At 38.7% G+C, this 17,156-nt stretch overlaps 1 protein-coding gene across 1 annotated transcript; it reads left to right on the top strand.

Moving 5' to 3' along the window:
- Nucleotides 1-6,943: 6,943 nt before the first annotated feature.
- On the top strand, nucleotides 6,944-9,603 carry mrpl52 (mitochondrial ribosomal protein L52). The gene is made up of 5 exons (XM_042401240.1): nucleotides 6,944-7,046; nucleotides 7,417-7,486; nucleotides 8,634-8,701; nucleotides 9,127-9,191; nucleotides 9,291-9,603. The coding sequence occupies exons 1-5, from the start codon at nucleotides 7,013-7,015 to the stop codon at nucleotides 9,441-9,443; spliced, it is 390 nt and encodes a 129-aa protein (XP_042257174.1). The 5' UTR covers nucleotides 6,944-7,012; the 3' UTR covers nucleotides 9,444-9,603.
- Nucleotides 9,604-17,156: the final 7,553 nt, after the last annotated feature.

Raw genomic sequence — 17,156 nt, 5'->3', positions numbered from 1 at the left:
CTTGTAGCCACTGGTTCAAGGATTGCTTAAAGTGTCTTTTCCCACCACACAGCAATTGTATATTTGGCATGAAGATAACAAAAATATACCATCTTTTTCTTCTCACTACTTACAGTCCTCCTCCACTCAAAAATATGTTTTTCTTCTTGCTCCTTCAGTTGGATGTTTGAGCTTCACTGTGCAGAATGACGTATGTGCAGAGTCTGACACTAGAAGGCTGTTTTCACATTCATCTACTTAAAAGTGGAAAGTTTCTCTGTGCTCATTGACAATCAGATTTTACAAGCATGATTTGTGACATCACAAATAATTTTGAAGGAAGCCAGTTGTGGTCCAATATTCAACTTACGCAAGTGTGATGATTTTTAACATAATAATTTAACTTTTCTGTGGAAAAACCACATCAGACAGAAATTATTATTCAAAGCAGAGTATTTTATATACATGTATATACATCTTTAAACATGTCTGAAGGTGATCTTTAAGTAACACAAATCAGGAAATATGCCAAGCAAACAAATATTAAATGTTCTGCTGTTACAGATTTGGGTTCGTTTCACATATAACACTTCATTCCTGCTTAAGGATCAGTTTTGTAGTTAATTGATCCCCAGTGTTAATCAATCGTCACCGTTTTTCTCTTTTATTTTGAAGGTAGGATCGCATAGCAACCGTTGCTACGGGTCTGTGTGCGTCTGACTTGACGCTTCCTCTGTTCCTTTATCAGCCAGCAGGCCGGAACACCTTTCCTCCAGCCATGGCTGTGTCGTCATTCATACGCAAAACTCCCTCCTCGGTGGATGTGCCCACTCAGCCAAGAAGAGCAGCCTTGTAGAAAGTTAAACGCAGTAACAACTAACATAAAAATGTCTCCACAGCGTCTTTGTAGTTTTAAATGAAGATTTCATCCTACATATGCAGAGCTTAGGTGGTATTTTTGGGTCAAATTGTGAGGATATTTGTCCACTTTAGTGCAATTTAGCCTCTATAATTGACAGTTTGACATTATGACCTTTTAAAGATCCTCAAATGTCTTTACATTATATGAGATTACCACTAATAAAGTTGGCATAAACATATCAGGACTGATAGATAACTTCACGTCAGATCCATATCTCATTCAGATTCATATTGTGTATACTGTGTCTTTGTCCTGCACTGTGTAGAGTTTAGGCTATATAGATTTTATTTCTTAATTGTTAACTGTACATATATATCCTGCTAAGAAACACACATAGTTTATTTATAATCAAGTTTATATTTATATCTACATTGGTATTTATAGGCCTACTTCTATATATATATATATATATATATATATTTTTTTTTTGCACACGCATAGTTTTTTATCATGTTAATATGCATGCACATAGTCCACTCCTGCTAGAGAGCATCTTTGTAAATGACTATCCTTCTCTTTCTCACACTGTTTGTGTTTATGCTTATTGCTTAATGTTCATGTTTATTTGCTTTTTTCTGTTGACATGTGGACCACATTGGATTCCTTGTACTTGCTACTTTCTGTTTATGTCCTTGCAGTATCTATTTATCAATCCGGTTTTTAGTCCTTTGTCTTAACGTGTATTTATTTTATAGTGTATGTATTTCTGGACATGCACCAGAGATGACATGTTTCCTTTGGACATTTGAGTTAAATGGTCTGAATAAAGAAACAATACATATAATTTGGTGGTGGAGACTAGGGTCAGTGAGCAACCAAGGTAATGTCCTCCATATTGTTTCTGGGAGGAGGTTTGAGGAGCATGAGGAGTTTACATTCCACAGTTACAGACATGAAAGATGAGTCTGATATGTATTTTTTGACTCATTATATTTAAATGTTCTGTACATAATAGATGTATGTTTTTATTTGCTCATATTTGTTTTGGTTTTACACTTTTTCCTGTGTACTTGGCCATAGCATCCTGATGGTCCTGTGGATTGAGACCATCGATGGGGGCTGAAAACTCATCTGGTGGCAGTTTGCATTGTGTAAACTGGAGGTCTTCAAATTGGGGCCTTAAAGACCCTGCACACCCATAGTAAACCCACACAGGTGGTCTCTGCTCGGATTGAAGGTGGGTGTGAGAGATTTCAATCACACAGAGTCTGTACACACCCACAGAGCCCAGAAAACAGGTCTTATCAGCCAAAAATAATTAAAATCACTTGTGTACGTTTACCATGGGTGTGCAGGGCCTTTAAGTCAACACCTGCATTATTATCTAATCTTGAGGCTTCATCTTTTAGAGGAACCCTGTCTCAAAATCTTCTTTTGAGGACTTTAAAATTTCAGTTTATTGTCCTTTTGTGCTGCTTTTTTTTTTTTTTTTTTTTTAAATTACTTAATCAAATGACCCCAAACTACATACACAGTGCACATAGAGCAGGAGAAATGTGGGGGGTCAAACGGGGTCCACAGCTCATTTTTGCCCCAGGGGCCCCTCAGCAGTTTAATCCAGCCCTGATTCTGAATTTGCAAACGGTAGGCTAACCATTATGTTAATGTTTATTATGACTGAGCACTGAATACAGATGTAGTCATGTGGCTGTGGCTTGGCTTAAATACTGAAATGACCAACGAGCCAAACCACCAATATAAACAATTCTGTTTTCACAAAAGCCCTTATTTAGTCTTTGTTTTCCACATACAACTGTAACCCCCAAATCATTACCGAAACCAAACCTGCTCCTGTTGCCATAATGTTTTCAGTTGTACAGTCGACCTTAATGTAGACAGTACAAGTACAGTTTTGAGAATTGTAGAATTTACTTGAGTATTCCCATTTTTTGCCACTTTTCCGCTGCAATTCACAAGAAAATATCAACTCCACTACATTTATTTGACAGCTATAGCTACATTGTGGATTAAGACTGCACACACATTAATGCATCGATAATAATACAATAATCAGAGTCACCTTTATTGGCCAGGTGTGTTGACACATGTAAGGAATTTAACCCTGGTTCTCAGAAGAAGCTCTCAGCAGACTTACACACAAAGAATCAGATCAAACTTAATGGGAGACTGTATGTGTAGGCCTATTTTTTTTTGTTTGTGTAGGCTCAAACAATTAATCAGAAAATAATCAACAGATTAATAAAAGATAATAATTGTGAGCTGCAGCCCTAATATATAGCACAGTGATGATTTAGTCACTTATTGCAGTGTTATTTAACTGAATAATATATGCCTATAGGCTATATAATACAGGACAGATGCCATTCTGCATAATGTGAACTTTAATGCTGATAATAGCATATTTTTTATAGTTTTATTTGTGTAAAATTTCAAATGCTTCACTTTTTCTTGTAATAAAGCCTATTTCTATATTCTAGTATGACTACTTTTATTTACAGATATTCTACACTACAGTCAAACTGTGTAAAACTGCGTTGTTGTTGTTTAGGCAACGGCACTAGTTTATTGTACCACCAGCCTGTGGAATGCGCGGAGGGAGACGGAGGCGTGAGGCGGCTGGTGAATTTTTTCGGCGTGTCTGAGTTCTCCAAGGACGATACAGAGTAAACATCCCGCTACTATTTCAGGACTGACCGGCATTAGTCAGTGCTGATTCCGGCCGTTTTGTGTCAGTTAACGGACACACCAAACACACAACCGAGCCTTGATAAAGTGCAGCCCTGTTTGGCCTGGCGTGTTTGGATAGGCTTGTCGGCTTTCTACCTGCCCCGGAGCCCCCTCCTCCACATGGAGCCTTTCATGGCCCCTGCGGTTCACCGGAGTCCCTGCAGCAGCCTCTGCAGACTCTGCAGGCGTTTACCTCACTGGCTGCGAGTGGGAACTTGTCTGAAAAGCTAACAGAGAAATTCTTCTGGGCTTAGTGTCGGAGCTGTTCATACAAAAACAATACTTTGAAGAGCTGCGAGAGCTCTGTCTGTGCATTTCTTCTCCAGCTAAATACAGTCATACTGATAATCATTACAGATATAGGGGCCTAGACACATTAAGTCCTCTCCTTCCCCATTTATAGACCAATTTCCCACCATATGTGTGTAATTATTTGTTGAAAGGGCAGACATACAAATACAACATTTGGCACAAACACAACTCTGGTTTATCTGTCTTTTCTCTGGAGAAATGTGTTATATTTAAAGTCATTTGAGTAGATAATAACCCAAATTTAAAAAAGACACACATTTATTGCACTTCCAGTCCCAAAATAAATCAGAAGGGTCACAATATGATTGAAGAAGGTAAGAAAAAACATCTTTCTGTTATCTAAAATCGTTTTTTCCAAGTTTTTCTTATTTATTTATTTATTTATTGCTATTTTCTTGCAATGTATTGACTACAACCACTTCTCCTGACCTCCAAAAATCCTTGACAACCTGAGAATGAAAACAAATCATTTGGATGAATTGCTTAAATGTTCACATTAACACCCTAACTTGTGAAAAAGGGTCACAAATATAGACATTATATTGTTTTAAGGCATTGAAAATGTTGGTCACATCTGCATTATTATACCTCCCTGCCTGATGATACACACATGTTGTTCAGCCTTTATGGTAAAAATCTCAAGGTTTCCAAGCCCAAGCTGAGCGACAACCCCGATGACATCACCATGACATCAGCAGAGGTTATTTTCTCAGACGTGACAAAGCTCCTCCAGAGTCTTAGGAGACATTACACAGCTGTTGTCATGGGCTGAAAAGTACACTTCGTAACTAGTTAAGTGATTGTGACCTATAAATTTAGCAGAGTGTACCTTAAATGATTTAATTAAGCCCTTAATAGCTTGTTTCCTTTCCATAATGGCCTAACTGCAGGTAATCAGCCTCACCAATGACACATCCTCCCTCAAATAACAGGTTTCCTTCAAACAGGACTAACAGTAAGGCAAGACAATTTTCATTTTTTTTTTTCGATTCAGACTTTATTAAGGACACAGTTCATGGGGGGTCCGTAGCACAGTAAAAATACAATGTTAACAAACATTTGGCTTACGCTGCAGTTTCTTGGAGCTTTAAGCAGCAGCTTCATAATGTCATTATAAGCTACTGTAAGTCTCCACATGCGGCCTTTTCTGTAGCAATGCCACACATGGGGAGCATATACTGTAGTGGGGTACAAAAAGCTTTAAAAAGTCACTGAACACATACTAAATTTACGAGCCAACATGACATTGTCTGTGAATGTCCTTGACATCTGATAGATCATTGGTTATGTATAAGTATTTAGCCTCATTGCACACTTTAAGGGTAATGCCAGACAGGAAGAAATCAGTAAATACTAATTTTCTGTCTTCCCTCATTCTGACAATCATAATACTACCTTTATTTGCATTATACTTGAGGTCGAACTCCATACAATATTGTGAACATACCCTCAATACATTATAATTTTAACTATAACACATTTCATAACTGGTAAACTCAGTGTGCTGTACATTAAAATGCATACAGTAATAAGTATCACGTAGCCTACAATAAATAAAATACAAAAAAGTACAACAACAACTGAGAGGAAAAAGTAAACACATGCATAAACTTCAGAAGGTCAAATAATTTAAGAGTACAATAACAGCAGACGCTTTCATTGTTTGAGCAGGAAAAGTGTAACTAATAACATTAATGATGACTGCTCTGTTTAATTGTAACGGTGAACCAGCATGCACAATAACTGGAGCACCTGTATGGAGTGCAGCAATCATTAATGTTATGATTTACACCTGTGCCTTTCCTACTAACAGGTCAAAATGTCTCCTTGTAATGCATTCAGAAATATGCACCATGAGCTCAATGTAAACTAAAATAATGAAAGTTTTAAGAGACTACAGCTGTGATTTTGCATGTTTTAGCCCATATAATATAATTCAAATCATGTCTAGTTTACATTACAGGTAATAAACAGAGCTAAAACTAGCAAACAAAATTGTGTGGTCCTTTAAAACTGGCTTTACCACCAGATAAGAACCACAAGATAAGGTTGTAATGCAGGACTCATATCAGTTGATATTTACTGGTGCAAATTCTAATGTGCAATGAAACAGTAAGTAATTGACAGTGAACCTGGAGCTTGAATCCAAATTTCTAAATTACTCTGACAAAACAACTGACCAGTGGGACAATAACGATGCAACAATCAAATTTGATATTTCTATTTGAGAAAGTAGCACTCAAGCCTCTGTGATGCAACAGAGAATTTTAAGGAGTACTAACAATATTACAACCTAAGGGAAAGTCCCTAGGTATTACAGCAATAATTTACTAATTATAAGCTATCCAACCTATGTGGCAATCAGGAGTATGTCATCATACAAACATGTCATGATTAGTCATGATTAGTCATAAATTTCTATGAAATCTATTGAAAACCAGAAGAACATACATTTTAAAAGAGGTTTTAATGATTATGTATGTTAACTCTATGCGATTTAGCTGTATTACTATTATTATTTGTTTGGTCATTCATAGACCCTTAATGGTGTATTGAATTTATATTATATTCTAGCCTATATTCCCTGTACTGTTGTATAGATTTTTTGTGTTATTTGTGTATAATTGTTCATTCATTATTTAGCAAATGGAAACAAAAAAGGTTTGAATGACCAAATAAAGAGGGAAAACTGATTTAATAGGTATGTTTAGTTATTAATGGTCCCTTAATGGTATATTGAATTTATATTATATTTTAGCCTATATTGCCTGAACTGTTTTTTGTGTGTGTGTGTGTGTGTGTGTGTTATTTATATATTATTGTTTATTCATTGTTTAGTAAACGGAAACAGGATTAAATGACTAAATAAAGAGGAAAAACTACTTTGATAAGAAAAATATTGAGCTGAATCAGTGTGAGACGAATCCAAATGAGAAAAAAACAACGTATTGTCATTTTCATAGCTTTGTTTTCCTAATTTTTGAGTCTTAAAATCCCTTTTTCACTCACAAAAATATTACATCTGTTTAAACGGTTAACGGTTAACAGTAACCCTGACAACAGCGCGTCTTTACCGCCACCTGCTGGTCAACACCGAACTGTGCAGACAACATGGCGGCTGTCACTAGGACATTGTGCTGTTCAGGTGAGACAGAGGTTATTCACTAATTAAATGTATTGTGTTTTTGCCCGTTGACCCTTTAAAGTTGAGTTTCGTCGCTGTAAATATCTGTTTGTACCAACCGCTGCTTTTCATACAGTTGTCTCAATGAATAACTGACATAAATGCGGTAACATCGCCTAGTAATGCTAACGCTGATGCTAACAGTTCTGTCTAATGTAAACGATTGACCATGTCCGTCATTACTCAACTGATACATTGATCAGACTAAACAAACAACCTACCTACTCTTAAGATCATAATGCAGCGAATCCTGTGCATTTTGAGTGATCATACGTGTGTTAGAAGTGAGGTTAAGAGGTTGATTTGTTTCCCTGATTGTTGTTTTTTTCAGTGTTGAGACACTCCAGCAGGCAGCTCAGCACAACATGTGGAGTTCAAGCTGGAGAGAAATGGAGGAAAGAGTAAGTTTACAGTTTATGTGTTTTATTCTGCTGCCACAACAAAGTATGGTTTTTCCTAAAAGTCGATATACAATATATTTCATAGCCCAATGAAAATACTTTACTTGAGAGCTCGAGTCCCTTCTTGAAACAGAAAATGTCAAAAAAAAAAATCTAGTGTTGAGACTTTCATTTCAAGCTGCAATGATTAGTCGATTAATCTGCAACTATCCAATAATCAAAACGTCCTTTCTGTCATTTACAACTAAATGTTCTCTGGTTTCAGCCTCTTGAGTGTGAGGATTGCTGCTTTTTTTTTGGATATGTGTAGGGCTGTAACTAACAATTATCTTCATTATTGATAAATTGATTGGTCGTTTGGTCCATAAATGGTGAAAAATGTTGATCACCGTTTCCACAAAGCCCAACATGACGTCCTCCAATGTCTTGTTTTGTCCACAACCCAAAGATATTCAGTTTACTGTCATATAAAGCTAAAGAAAGCAGAAAATATTCACATTTGAGAAGATGGAACAAGATAATTTTAGCATTTTTTTCCTAAAAAAATGACTCAAAACAATTACTTGATTAACAAAATAGTTGCCTATTCATTAATATTTGCCAACTAATTGATTAATCGACTATTCGTTGCAGCCTTAGAATAATTGTTTTTGCATTTTTCTACTAAAAAGGCCTGGTTCCAGCTTTTCAAATATGAGTATTGCTGCTTTTCTTTGTCATATGTGACAGTAAATTAAGAATCTTAAGGTTTTGGACTGTTCGGACAAAACAAGCAAATTGAAGACATCACCATGGGCAGCCTTACTTTCATCATCACTTTTGTGCTTACTGTATATGTTGCTTATTTCTTAAGTTATTGTAGTATTACAACCAAGAAAAAACACACTTATAATAGCACAAAGAATGTAAGTGACCTGGTGGTTTAATAGGGGCCCATCAGCCCATCATGTTATACTGTGCACTCTTGTCCAACAAACAGCCATAGAAAAACCTTAAACTGTAAAAAATAACTTATTAAATATTTTAAAAATGTTCTGAAGTGTTAACAGTATACTGTATATAGTGATTTATTTCTTTTTTACAGTTAAATTTACAACCTCACTGAAATATTTCACATTTATTTTCTAATTTCTGTGTTTGCTTGCAGACATGGACTTGCCCGAAGTGGCACAGAATACGGACCTCTGACAGATCTACCTGATTGGTCTTTTGCAGGTATTATGATTAATATTTTTTGCTAGAATCATACAAATTTGGGGGTATTTCAAGAAACAGAGACCTCGTTCAGAGCTAACATTATGAGGCAGTAACTAAGGGGATGTAATTGAGTTTTTGGTTAATTTAGCATACTTAGAGAGTGGTGTTTTAATTCCTTGTCTGCTCTCACTGGCAGGTGGAACAAACCCCAGAATACAATGTGTAACCACTGGCACTATGTTGTCAGGTTTAAGATCTGGACTTGCTGAATAATTTGTATTAGAGTATGAATTATTTGCATGGTTACTTGTCATGTAAAGTCTTAGCGAGTGATCCTGCTTCTTTTTAAGGTTTCTAATACTTATTATGCTTCTGAATTTAACGTATGAAGTCCACCATCACATTTTATTTGATTGCGTTAACTTTCTCTCGTTTGCGCTCAGATGGAAGACCAGCACCTCCGATGAAGGGAATGCTGAGAAGAAGGCAAGAGAGGGAAGCTTTAGCAGTGAGTATCACACTTTTACCTTATTTTAAAACATCTTATTATCGCTCTTCTTGTGTTTATTACACGTCTTTGTCTGTAACCTCACGTTGTCTCTGACAGAGGCGTATCGTGATGCTGAGCTCTGAGGTGGACAGAGGGATGGAGAGATGGACAGAAAAACAGGAAGAAGCCAAACGGATGGAGGAACACAAAAAGTCTCTTTTACTGAAACCTAAAGGGAAGCTATTAATGAAGAAAAATCCTCAAAGTTAGAAACAGTTTATCATCGTAATGATATCGTTATTCTGAATGTTGATAGTCAAATATTTATAAGGTCTCTTATGTTTTCTCCTGCAAGACAGTTTTTCACTTCTCATGAACTTATGTTGCAGTCATTTTCATGCAATAAATGATTTATACTTTCAACACGAAACTCTTGTGATGATGGATTTTTCGGCTGTAGAGAAATATGTAGGTGAAAAAGAGACGTTTTATACAGTAAATGTCTTTTTAGAGATAATTGTATAAATATAACACTGAGTTAATGTCTCTCAGCTTCCACTAGAATGCAGCATTTCTCCAGCGAAGTGCGAAGTGAAGGATCAAACGCCATTTTGTCTGGTGCTGGGCTCAGAGAGGAGTTTTGTTGGACAGGCAAGAGGAAGGGAGGAGCTGGGAAACATAAAGTAGCACTGATTCAAGACTTTAACGTGTATGTGTGTGTGTGTGTGTGTGTGTGAGAGAGTGAGTGAGTGAGGGGTTCACACCTTGGCATGCCGTAACTTGGTGTTATTACTCGAAATACATGACGAATGTTTCAGTCAAGACCACCTCAGTGAAATTGTGAGGTTAAAGTGGAGACACAGCAGCTGAAAAACGGCCAATTCTTTAAAATTCACACAATTTTAGCAACAAGTTTAAAACCAAATCTATTCCAAGATCAAAAAATAAAGCACAGATACAACACTAGATGATGCTTTTTGCAACTTTTTGCTTCATAACATTCTTCATGTTGCTCATTTAAAACGACTTAGCTCTCGCTTTTTGTCGGGCATCTGTACCAACAAAGAGCGAAAGCTGGAGTGTTGAATGAGCAGCCTACTGTCTGGAAAGATGATTAGGCGGCTGCAGCCTAGTTGGCAGACGGTTTCATCCCACAGAAAGTGATATTTTTCTGGTATCAGCTCAAACTGTACGCCGGATAAATCTTAATCAAGCTGCAGAAACACTTGTCCTCTGCTTCATTTAGTTTGACAAGCCTAACGCACGAATAAACTGACACTTAAAATGAATTTTAAGTGTCTTAAAGTGGGGAAACATGAGATTATGGTATTTTGTTTTTATTGAAGGGACTCTTGTAGGGATTTAAGATGATTTCTAGCATGCATACCAGCTGTCTCTTTGTCTAGTCAGCACTAATTAAGTGTGACTTTGACTTATAAACAGACTATTTACAAAATGAGGTAAGACTCTCCTCTCCTCTCGCCCTCACTCCTGCTCTCTGCTCCCTTCATCCTCAGGTTTTTTCTCTCCCTTCCATCTGCCTCTCTCTCTCTCTCTCTCACTGCTCGGGTCTTGTTGCAGACTTCAGCAAAGCCCCACTGTAATTAGGGCTGCTAGCCGCTGAGTTGCAGATTCTTTTCTGTGGAGATTGGACTCCCCTCCTCCTCCTCCTCCTCACCTCCTCTCCCCTCCTCTTCCATTCCTTGTGTTAACTTTTTCATACAGTTTGACCAAAGGCGCTGACTGTTTGTTGAGTTACGAAAGTGTGAGAGGACATTGAGCAGACCACAGAGGGTGTTAAATACAAAAAAAAAAAAAAAAAAAGTGGCTAACAAGGCGACACACTTCCTCACACCTGGACCATCAAAGAAACTGCACCAACAAGTGAGAAATGCAACTCTTCATTCTTTTCTTGACTCTCACATGCTGCTTTCTGTGAATGTCTTTCCCCCATCCTCCTCCTCCTCCTCCTCCTCCTCCTCCTCCCCCCCACCCTCCATCTCTCCCTTCCTCTCCTCCTCCTGTTGTTTTGGTTTTGGGGGGAAATGAGAACCAGATGTTGCTTATTGTGCAGAAGTCAGCGATGGAGGGAGGGAGGGAGGGAGGTGAGGGTTGGAGGGTGTTTTTAGGGAGCGTTAGGTGAGGTCAGTCTGCTCGCATGGAAGGGAGAGATGGAGGGTGGGGGGGTAGTGAAGGATGAGACATGGTGAATTTCAGATGTGGTTGCTTTTGAGGATTAGCTGACAGGCCTCTGTAGTTTCACCCGCAGACCAGAAGCAGGGAGGGTTTCCTGGCAGATATGACTGGGACAAGGGGGGGATGCAGGAGGATGGGCAAGGCCATGAGTCGGGGGGGGGGGGGGGCCTGATTCAGCAACTCGCTCCTGAAGACCGCTTCCTGACCTGGGTGTTCCTGTTCCTGAAGGGGCACCCTGGGTAGTGCATTTGACAAAATTACACAGCCAGAACTGCGCATGACTGTAGGAGAACTGGCACCATAGGCTGCAATTATCTTTGTTTGTTGCTAGTTGGACAGTAAACCATGCAGCTTCCTTGGTATTTGGAATCTTTGTTTACATCTTATATGAGTTAATTCGCATTTTTTTGGGCATCAACTTGATAATTTGATAAAATGTTTATACTCGAGTGGGTGTTTCTGCTGTATAATATGAGTAAGCTTGAAATCAGGCAAAAGAAAAGGAGAAAATGAAGGGGGGAAAAAGCCGCCTTAAAGTTACAGTAGAAAGAAAATTGTGCCATAATGTAGGTCACCCAAACAAAGTCTCAGGTTGAATTGCAAGCAGCTGTCCGGGCCACTTCCTGCCTGGCATGGGGAAGGAGTGCTGAGCCTGATGGTTGTTCCTGCACCGCCCAGCAGCCAGACTGTATGAGTTCAGCATTAAAATGGCTGACAGAGAGAGAGAGAGAGAGAGAGAGAGAGAGAGAGAGAGAGAGAGAGAAAGGGGGGAGAAAGAGGACTAGAAGCCAACATGGCTGCCAAAGGTCTCATCTGTATTCATCTCCGTGACCTACAAGACAAGGAGACCAGATGCTTGGCAGATAAACTCGGTCGCACCTCCATACAGACATCCAAAAATCCTGCATGAAATGGCCAAAATGAAGAGCAGTCTGTGGAGTTTGATATCTTTACCCCCCCCCCCCCCCCCCCCCCCCCCCCCCCCCCCCCTCCCTTCTCCTTCTTCCTGATCAGCAACATCTTTTACAACCATTAAACATGATTGTATCTCATCTGACTGCTCTTCCGTGTGTCCGCCCACCAAGATGGCATCACCATGACAATTTAAAAACAAAGAAGCATGAGGAAGGTTATTGGAAACAGTACAGGCCCCTTAGTTTCCTAATAATTTCCCAGAAAAGCAACTAATACATAAATTCTTAGGAAGGCTGCTGGAAAAGACTCATTGTAACTGTAGAGACAATGAGACACTCCCAATTCCAATTGCTAGCGAGCATTAGTCGGGGGGTCGGGACTCCAACAAGGGGTCACAATATTAACCTTAGGTATTGTGAGAACATGAACAGCTGAACAAACATATGTCTGCTACATAATGTCATACTTTGGTTTTCAGACTTTCCTCTAATTTGTGCTTTACTGACTCATTGTACTTCTTTAGGTGTATTCAAATCGCAGAGGTAAAAAACATTATTTGGTTTAACTGGACGCGTGAAACTGTGACGACGGGTTGCAAGCAGCTTTGCTTTGTTTTAAAGGCTCACAAGCTAAAAAGGCTTGAGAACCACTGACCTAAATATTATTTCGATCACGTCATCTGAACATGCAAAATGTAAAAATGTGTCTACAGGCAAGCATAAAATTCGACAGCTAAGTTTCCAATAATAAATGCAATGTTCACTTGTGTTTTAATAATTTCCAGTTATTAACATTTTAGCAGTTTTGTCAAGATAATTCCTCATTCCTAAATCAACAACTGCTTATAAACTCAGCTAAACTTGAATAACCGTCTCTATTTTACTTATAATTAGTACAAAATTACGTGATTCTCTCTATGAAACTTTCAATGAAATTATTAGGAAATTAGGGGACTCTTAAAACAAAATGTGCCCCATGCAGGCTTTTTGATTAAAGAGGTTTCCCTGCACCACTCTGCTGTTGCTGCAATTTCCTCCTTTCTTTTTATGAATAAGCTCCACAATAAATGCCTCGATGAGTATCACCGAAAAGTCCCTGCTCAGTTCAGCAGCATCTCTACATACTCATCACTGATCCGCTGTCAGACTTCAGCAGGGGATGTTTGTCTAGAAAGATGGATTAGTCAAAACAGTTATTGTGTGTTGGAAGGATTCACCGAGGCAAATGGAAATACCAGAGAGAGAGAGAGAGAGAGAGAGAGAGAGAGAGTTTGGCCATTACAGGAGCAGAGTGGATAAACAGATGTGAAAATAAAAAAATAAAAAGGTGAGGTCAGCCAGGTTAGTGTACAGTATATTCACGTAAGTGAGGCAGACAGTGTTGACAATCTAATCCGTCAAAGCCAAACATTTGTCTTTCAGTGTCTCACTGACCAACACACAGAAAGACATTTGTAATCAAACCTGTTTACATTCAGTTGACCCCATTAAGCTGATTACAAAATCTGTAATACAACATCACTACAATGGAGAGGAAGCTTTTCTCCCCTTAGTTAAGATCTGCAACGCTGTCATCTGCTCCTGTTCAAATCCAATTATTATTATATTAAAGAGGACATATTATGCACATTTCCAGGTCTATATTTTTATTCTGGGGCTCTACTGGAAAATCTTTGCATGATTCACAGCTAAAAAACTCCTTATTTATCTTATGTTGGTCGTTTCTGCAGCCCCTCAGTTCAGCCTCTGTCTGAAACAGGCAGGTTTAGCTCCTGTCTCTTTAAGACCCCCCTCCCGATGAGCCCACTCTGTTCTCATTGGTTATCTCTGCGGGAAGCTTCTTCTCTGCAGATTTCCAGCAGCTCCAGGGGCTATATGGTTCTTTTTCCTGTTCTTTACACAAAACATAAACTTCTCAAATACGTCTGTACATGTTTGGGTCTGAATCCAATCTGAAATATGCCAGTGGACAACATGACTAGCCCACCAACAACCTACAGGATGGACGGCTATTTGTGGGCATGTGCAAACAATCTGACATCAGTTCAATCCGGGAAGTAGAGGAAGTAACCAACATATCTAACATAATAACAGTCCATGAATGACAGAAAATCACAAAACACATGTTATGTCTCCTTTAAACTGACATTTAACACCAGCTGAAAATCTTGTTTTTGCTGACCTCTAGTGGTTTGATGTCTGACCTTGCTGCAGTGATGTAGAGGTGTACTTCAGGGTGTGACAGTACACCGTGACATCACTGTTGGTGTGGTTACAGGTGCAGCAGGCTTGAAACTTACAACCAGAGGAGGCAGTGAGACATTCATATTCAGCCTGGTAGCAGCTCTAATCTATATATTTTTTTTATAATAACAATGGATCAAATGCTCGTAGTGGCAAATCTACAGAGAATAGCAGTTCCCCTGAACGCTATGAAACTTTACAGCTTCTTCCAGTTCATTGTTTTGGTTGTCTCTCTGTTTCTGTTCACTCTCACAGCTTTCATCAGCGTCGTTTCCAGATGCAGCAGGCAGCTGTCCATGTTGGCTTAAAAGCTGAGTCCAGCAGTTCAGCTCTTGACCTTGGAAACAGCAGTTGACAAAACAATCTCAACTTAAGAACCAATTGCTTTCTTGTTTTTAAGCTTTTGACCATATCTGAAATCAGTTAACATACCACTTAAAACTAATTTGCAATAATTAAAAGAATATAAGCAAAGTATGTTTTTGGCACCCCTAAAAAGTCAGAGGAAAGCTGTGCAAACAGCTTCCCTGGAGATGGCAGAGCTTTGGTATCCTGCTCAAGGACGTCTCGAGGTTAAGATCCAATCAAAACCAAGATTAAAACTGTATTTACGAAGCACTTTTTACATAGTAAGTGACACAAATTGAAAGAAGGACAGTTAAGAGATAAAAATACTTTAAACTAAAAGCAAAAAAGAACTTTTAAAATAATCTTTATGTGTAAAAAGAAACCTTATTTATACGATGCATTCTGGAAAATGTAATTGACATGAAAATTGTTTTGTTTTTTTGAGAGACTAAACCGCAGAGGATTAAGATTTAGAGCCATTTTTGTCTAATGTTTGCGGTTGTTTATCCTGAGCTTGTGGTTGTTTACCGTGACACAGCGTGCAGCGTGTGAAGAGTTAAAGCGGAGAACAGAAAGCATGAGGAGAGACGGGAAGGAGGGGAGGAAAGAGCAGAGAAAGAAAGAGCAAAAACAGACCAGAGATACTTGTGGTGAGTGGAGGAGTGGTTTGAGACCGAAGCCTCATAAAAAGAACAATTTTGCAGTGGGTGAGGAAATAAGAGGGAGAAGGAGGGAGGAGAGGGATTGGGGGAGGCTGCTTGCAAAAAGATTTTTGGATAGAAACGTGCAGAGGGAAAAATATCCCCAAACCTATAAAATAAGTTATTTTACTGCCCTTCTCACTCCTCTCACCTCTCTTCTTTCAGTTTCTTTCTTTTTCTTTGACATACTGTTTGTCTTCACATGTTGTAACAATAAACTTTAAGAGGAGGGAGCCGCAGGGCGTCAACATTTCTTTGCATAAACCTGAACACACACACAAACACACACACACACACCTACACACACACACACATACACACATGCAGTATACAGTATACACACATGCAAACTGCAGCCGGGATTGGCTGAGAAGTTCAGATATGTCAAGAATACCAGATGCTTGGTTGGAACGCGCTTCTCTAAAAAAATGTGACCATTCCATCATTTTTTCCGACTCGTTCCTCGACACATGACTGCTGGCTCTGCGTCCAAAACAACCAGCGGTGTAACTGTATCCAGACTGCTCCATCTGTGGCCCTCCAGCAGCTCCGAGCTGCAGCAGACTAAAACCTGGCTGTCTGGGTGGAGGTGAGGATTTGTTTTTGTGCAATGAATTAACAATAAAATGAATAAATAATGATTCATATCCAACTGTAGGTGTTTGTAAGTTTTGTGGACCGTGGACAGATGATTGTTGGTATGAAATGCTTGATATCATTTGATCTTTTATATTTATAGACTGTGTTTCTATGAATGGAACTTCTTGTGTTAAATGGTAATGATTAAGGAATCTACGGTGGCCCTGAGAGGTCAACACACTGCAACTTAGGAAACACATGCAAATGGATAAAACAAAAGCAATTTGACGACACATGCAGTATTTAGATTAAAAAGCTGCCAAGTTAGAAAACACAACCAAATACAGAAAATTGGTTTTCTTAGCATTTTCCTCCAAATGCTGCTACTGTGATGTTTCTTTTTCTTGTGTTTGGTCTTTTTGCATGTGTGTTGAGCTTTCAGGGCCACCATAATAATCACCAAAGACACAATAACCAGTTGTGTTTGTCCCCGAAAGTAGCACATAACAGAAATGGAGAAGGAACTGGAAAAAAAGTGTAAAAATTGCAGTTGTTAATCTAGGTGAAAAGTCAGACTGAACCACTGTGAACCTGAATGATGCAATCATCCCTAAACAAAACACATTTCCTGAGAAACATTTTAGGAAGAAGAGGTAGTGAAGCTAAGCTTCAGCTCTTAATGACATCAGTCAGTGCCCATCTTGCATCATCTCCTCTTTGGCACGAAACAGCGCAGTACAGAAGTTTCTTTATGCCAACTTTTAAAATAGATACATTACTAATTTTAATGGGCACATCATTTTTTTCTTGTCATGGGCAGGGCTACTCAGCCTATGAAAAGAGTTGTAAATGTTGTAAATTGTCTTGTCTGTTGCTCTAAAAGGAACAAACAACCCCGATGATGTCACTGTGAATTCCACCAGAATTTCCCTGGATGTGACTCCGAAAAAGGATGTGATGTTGAAAGAGAATAACAAAGTTGTTGTTTGGTAGTGTGATAA

This window comes from Thunnus maccoyii, chromosome 22 (assembly GCF_910596095.1).
Source record: "Thunnus maccoyii chromosome 22, fThuMac1.1, whole genome shotgun sequence".
NCBI classification, from domain to species: Eukaryota; Metazoa; Chordata; class Actinopteri; order Scombriformes; family Scombridae; genus Thunnus; species Thunnus maccoyii.
This window is presented reverse-complemented; position numbering and strand designations above follow the sequence as displayed.

Coding starts and splice junctions, on each gene's coding strand:
- mrpl52 (XM_042401240.1), top strand. CDS start 7,013: ATGGCGGCTGTCACTAGGACATTGTGCTGTTCAG. Junction 7,047..7,416: donor TAGGACATTGTGCTGTTCAG/GTGAGACAGAGG, acceptor TGTTTTTTTCAG/TGTTGAGACACTCCAGCAGG. Junction 9,192..9,290: donor AAGAGAGGGAAGCTTTAGCA/GTGAGTATCACA, acceptor TGTCTCTGACAG/AGGCGTATCGTGATGCTGAG.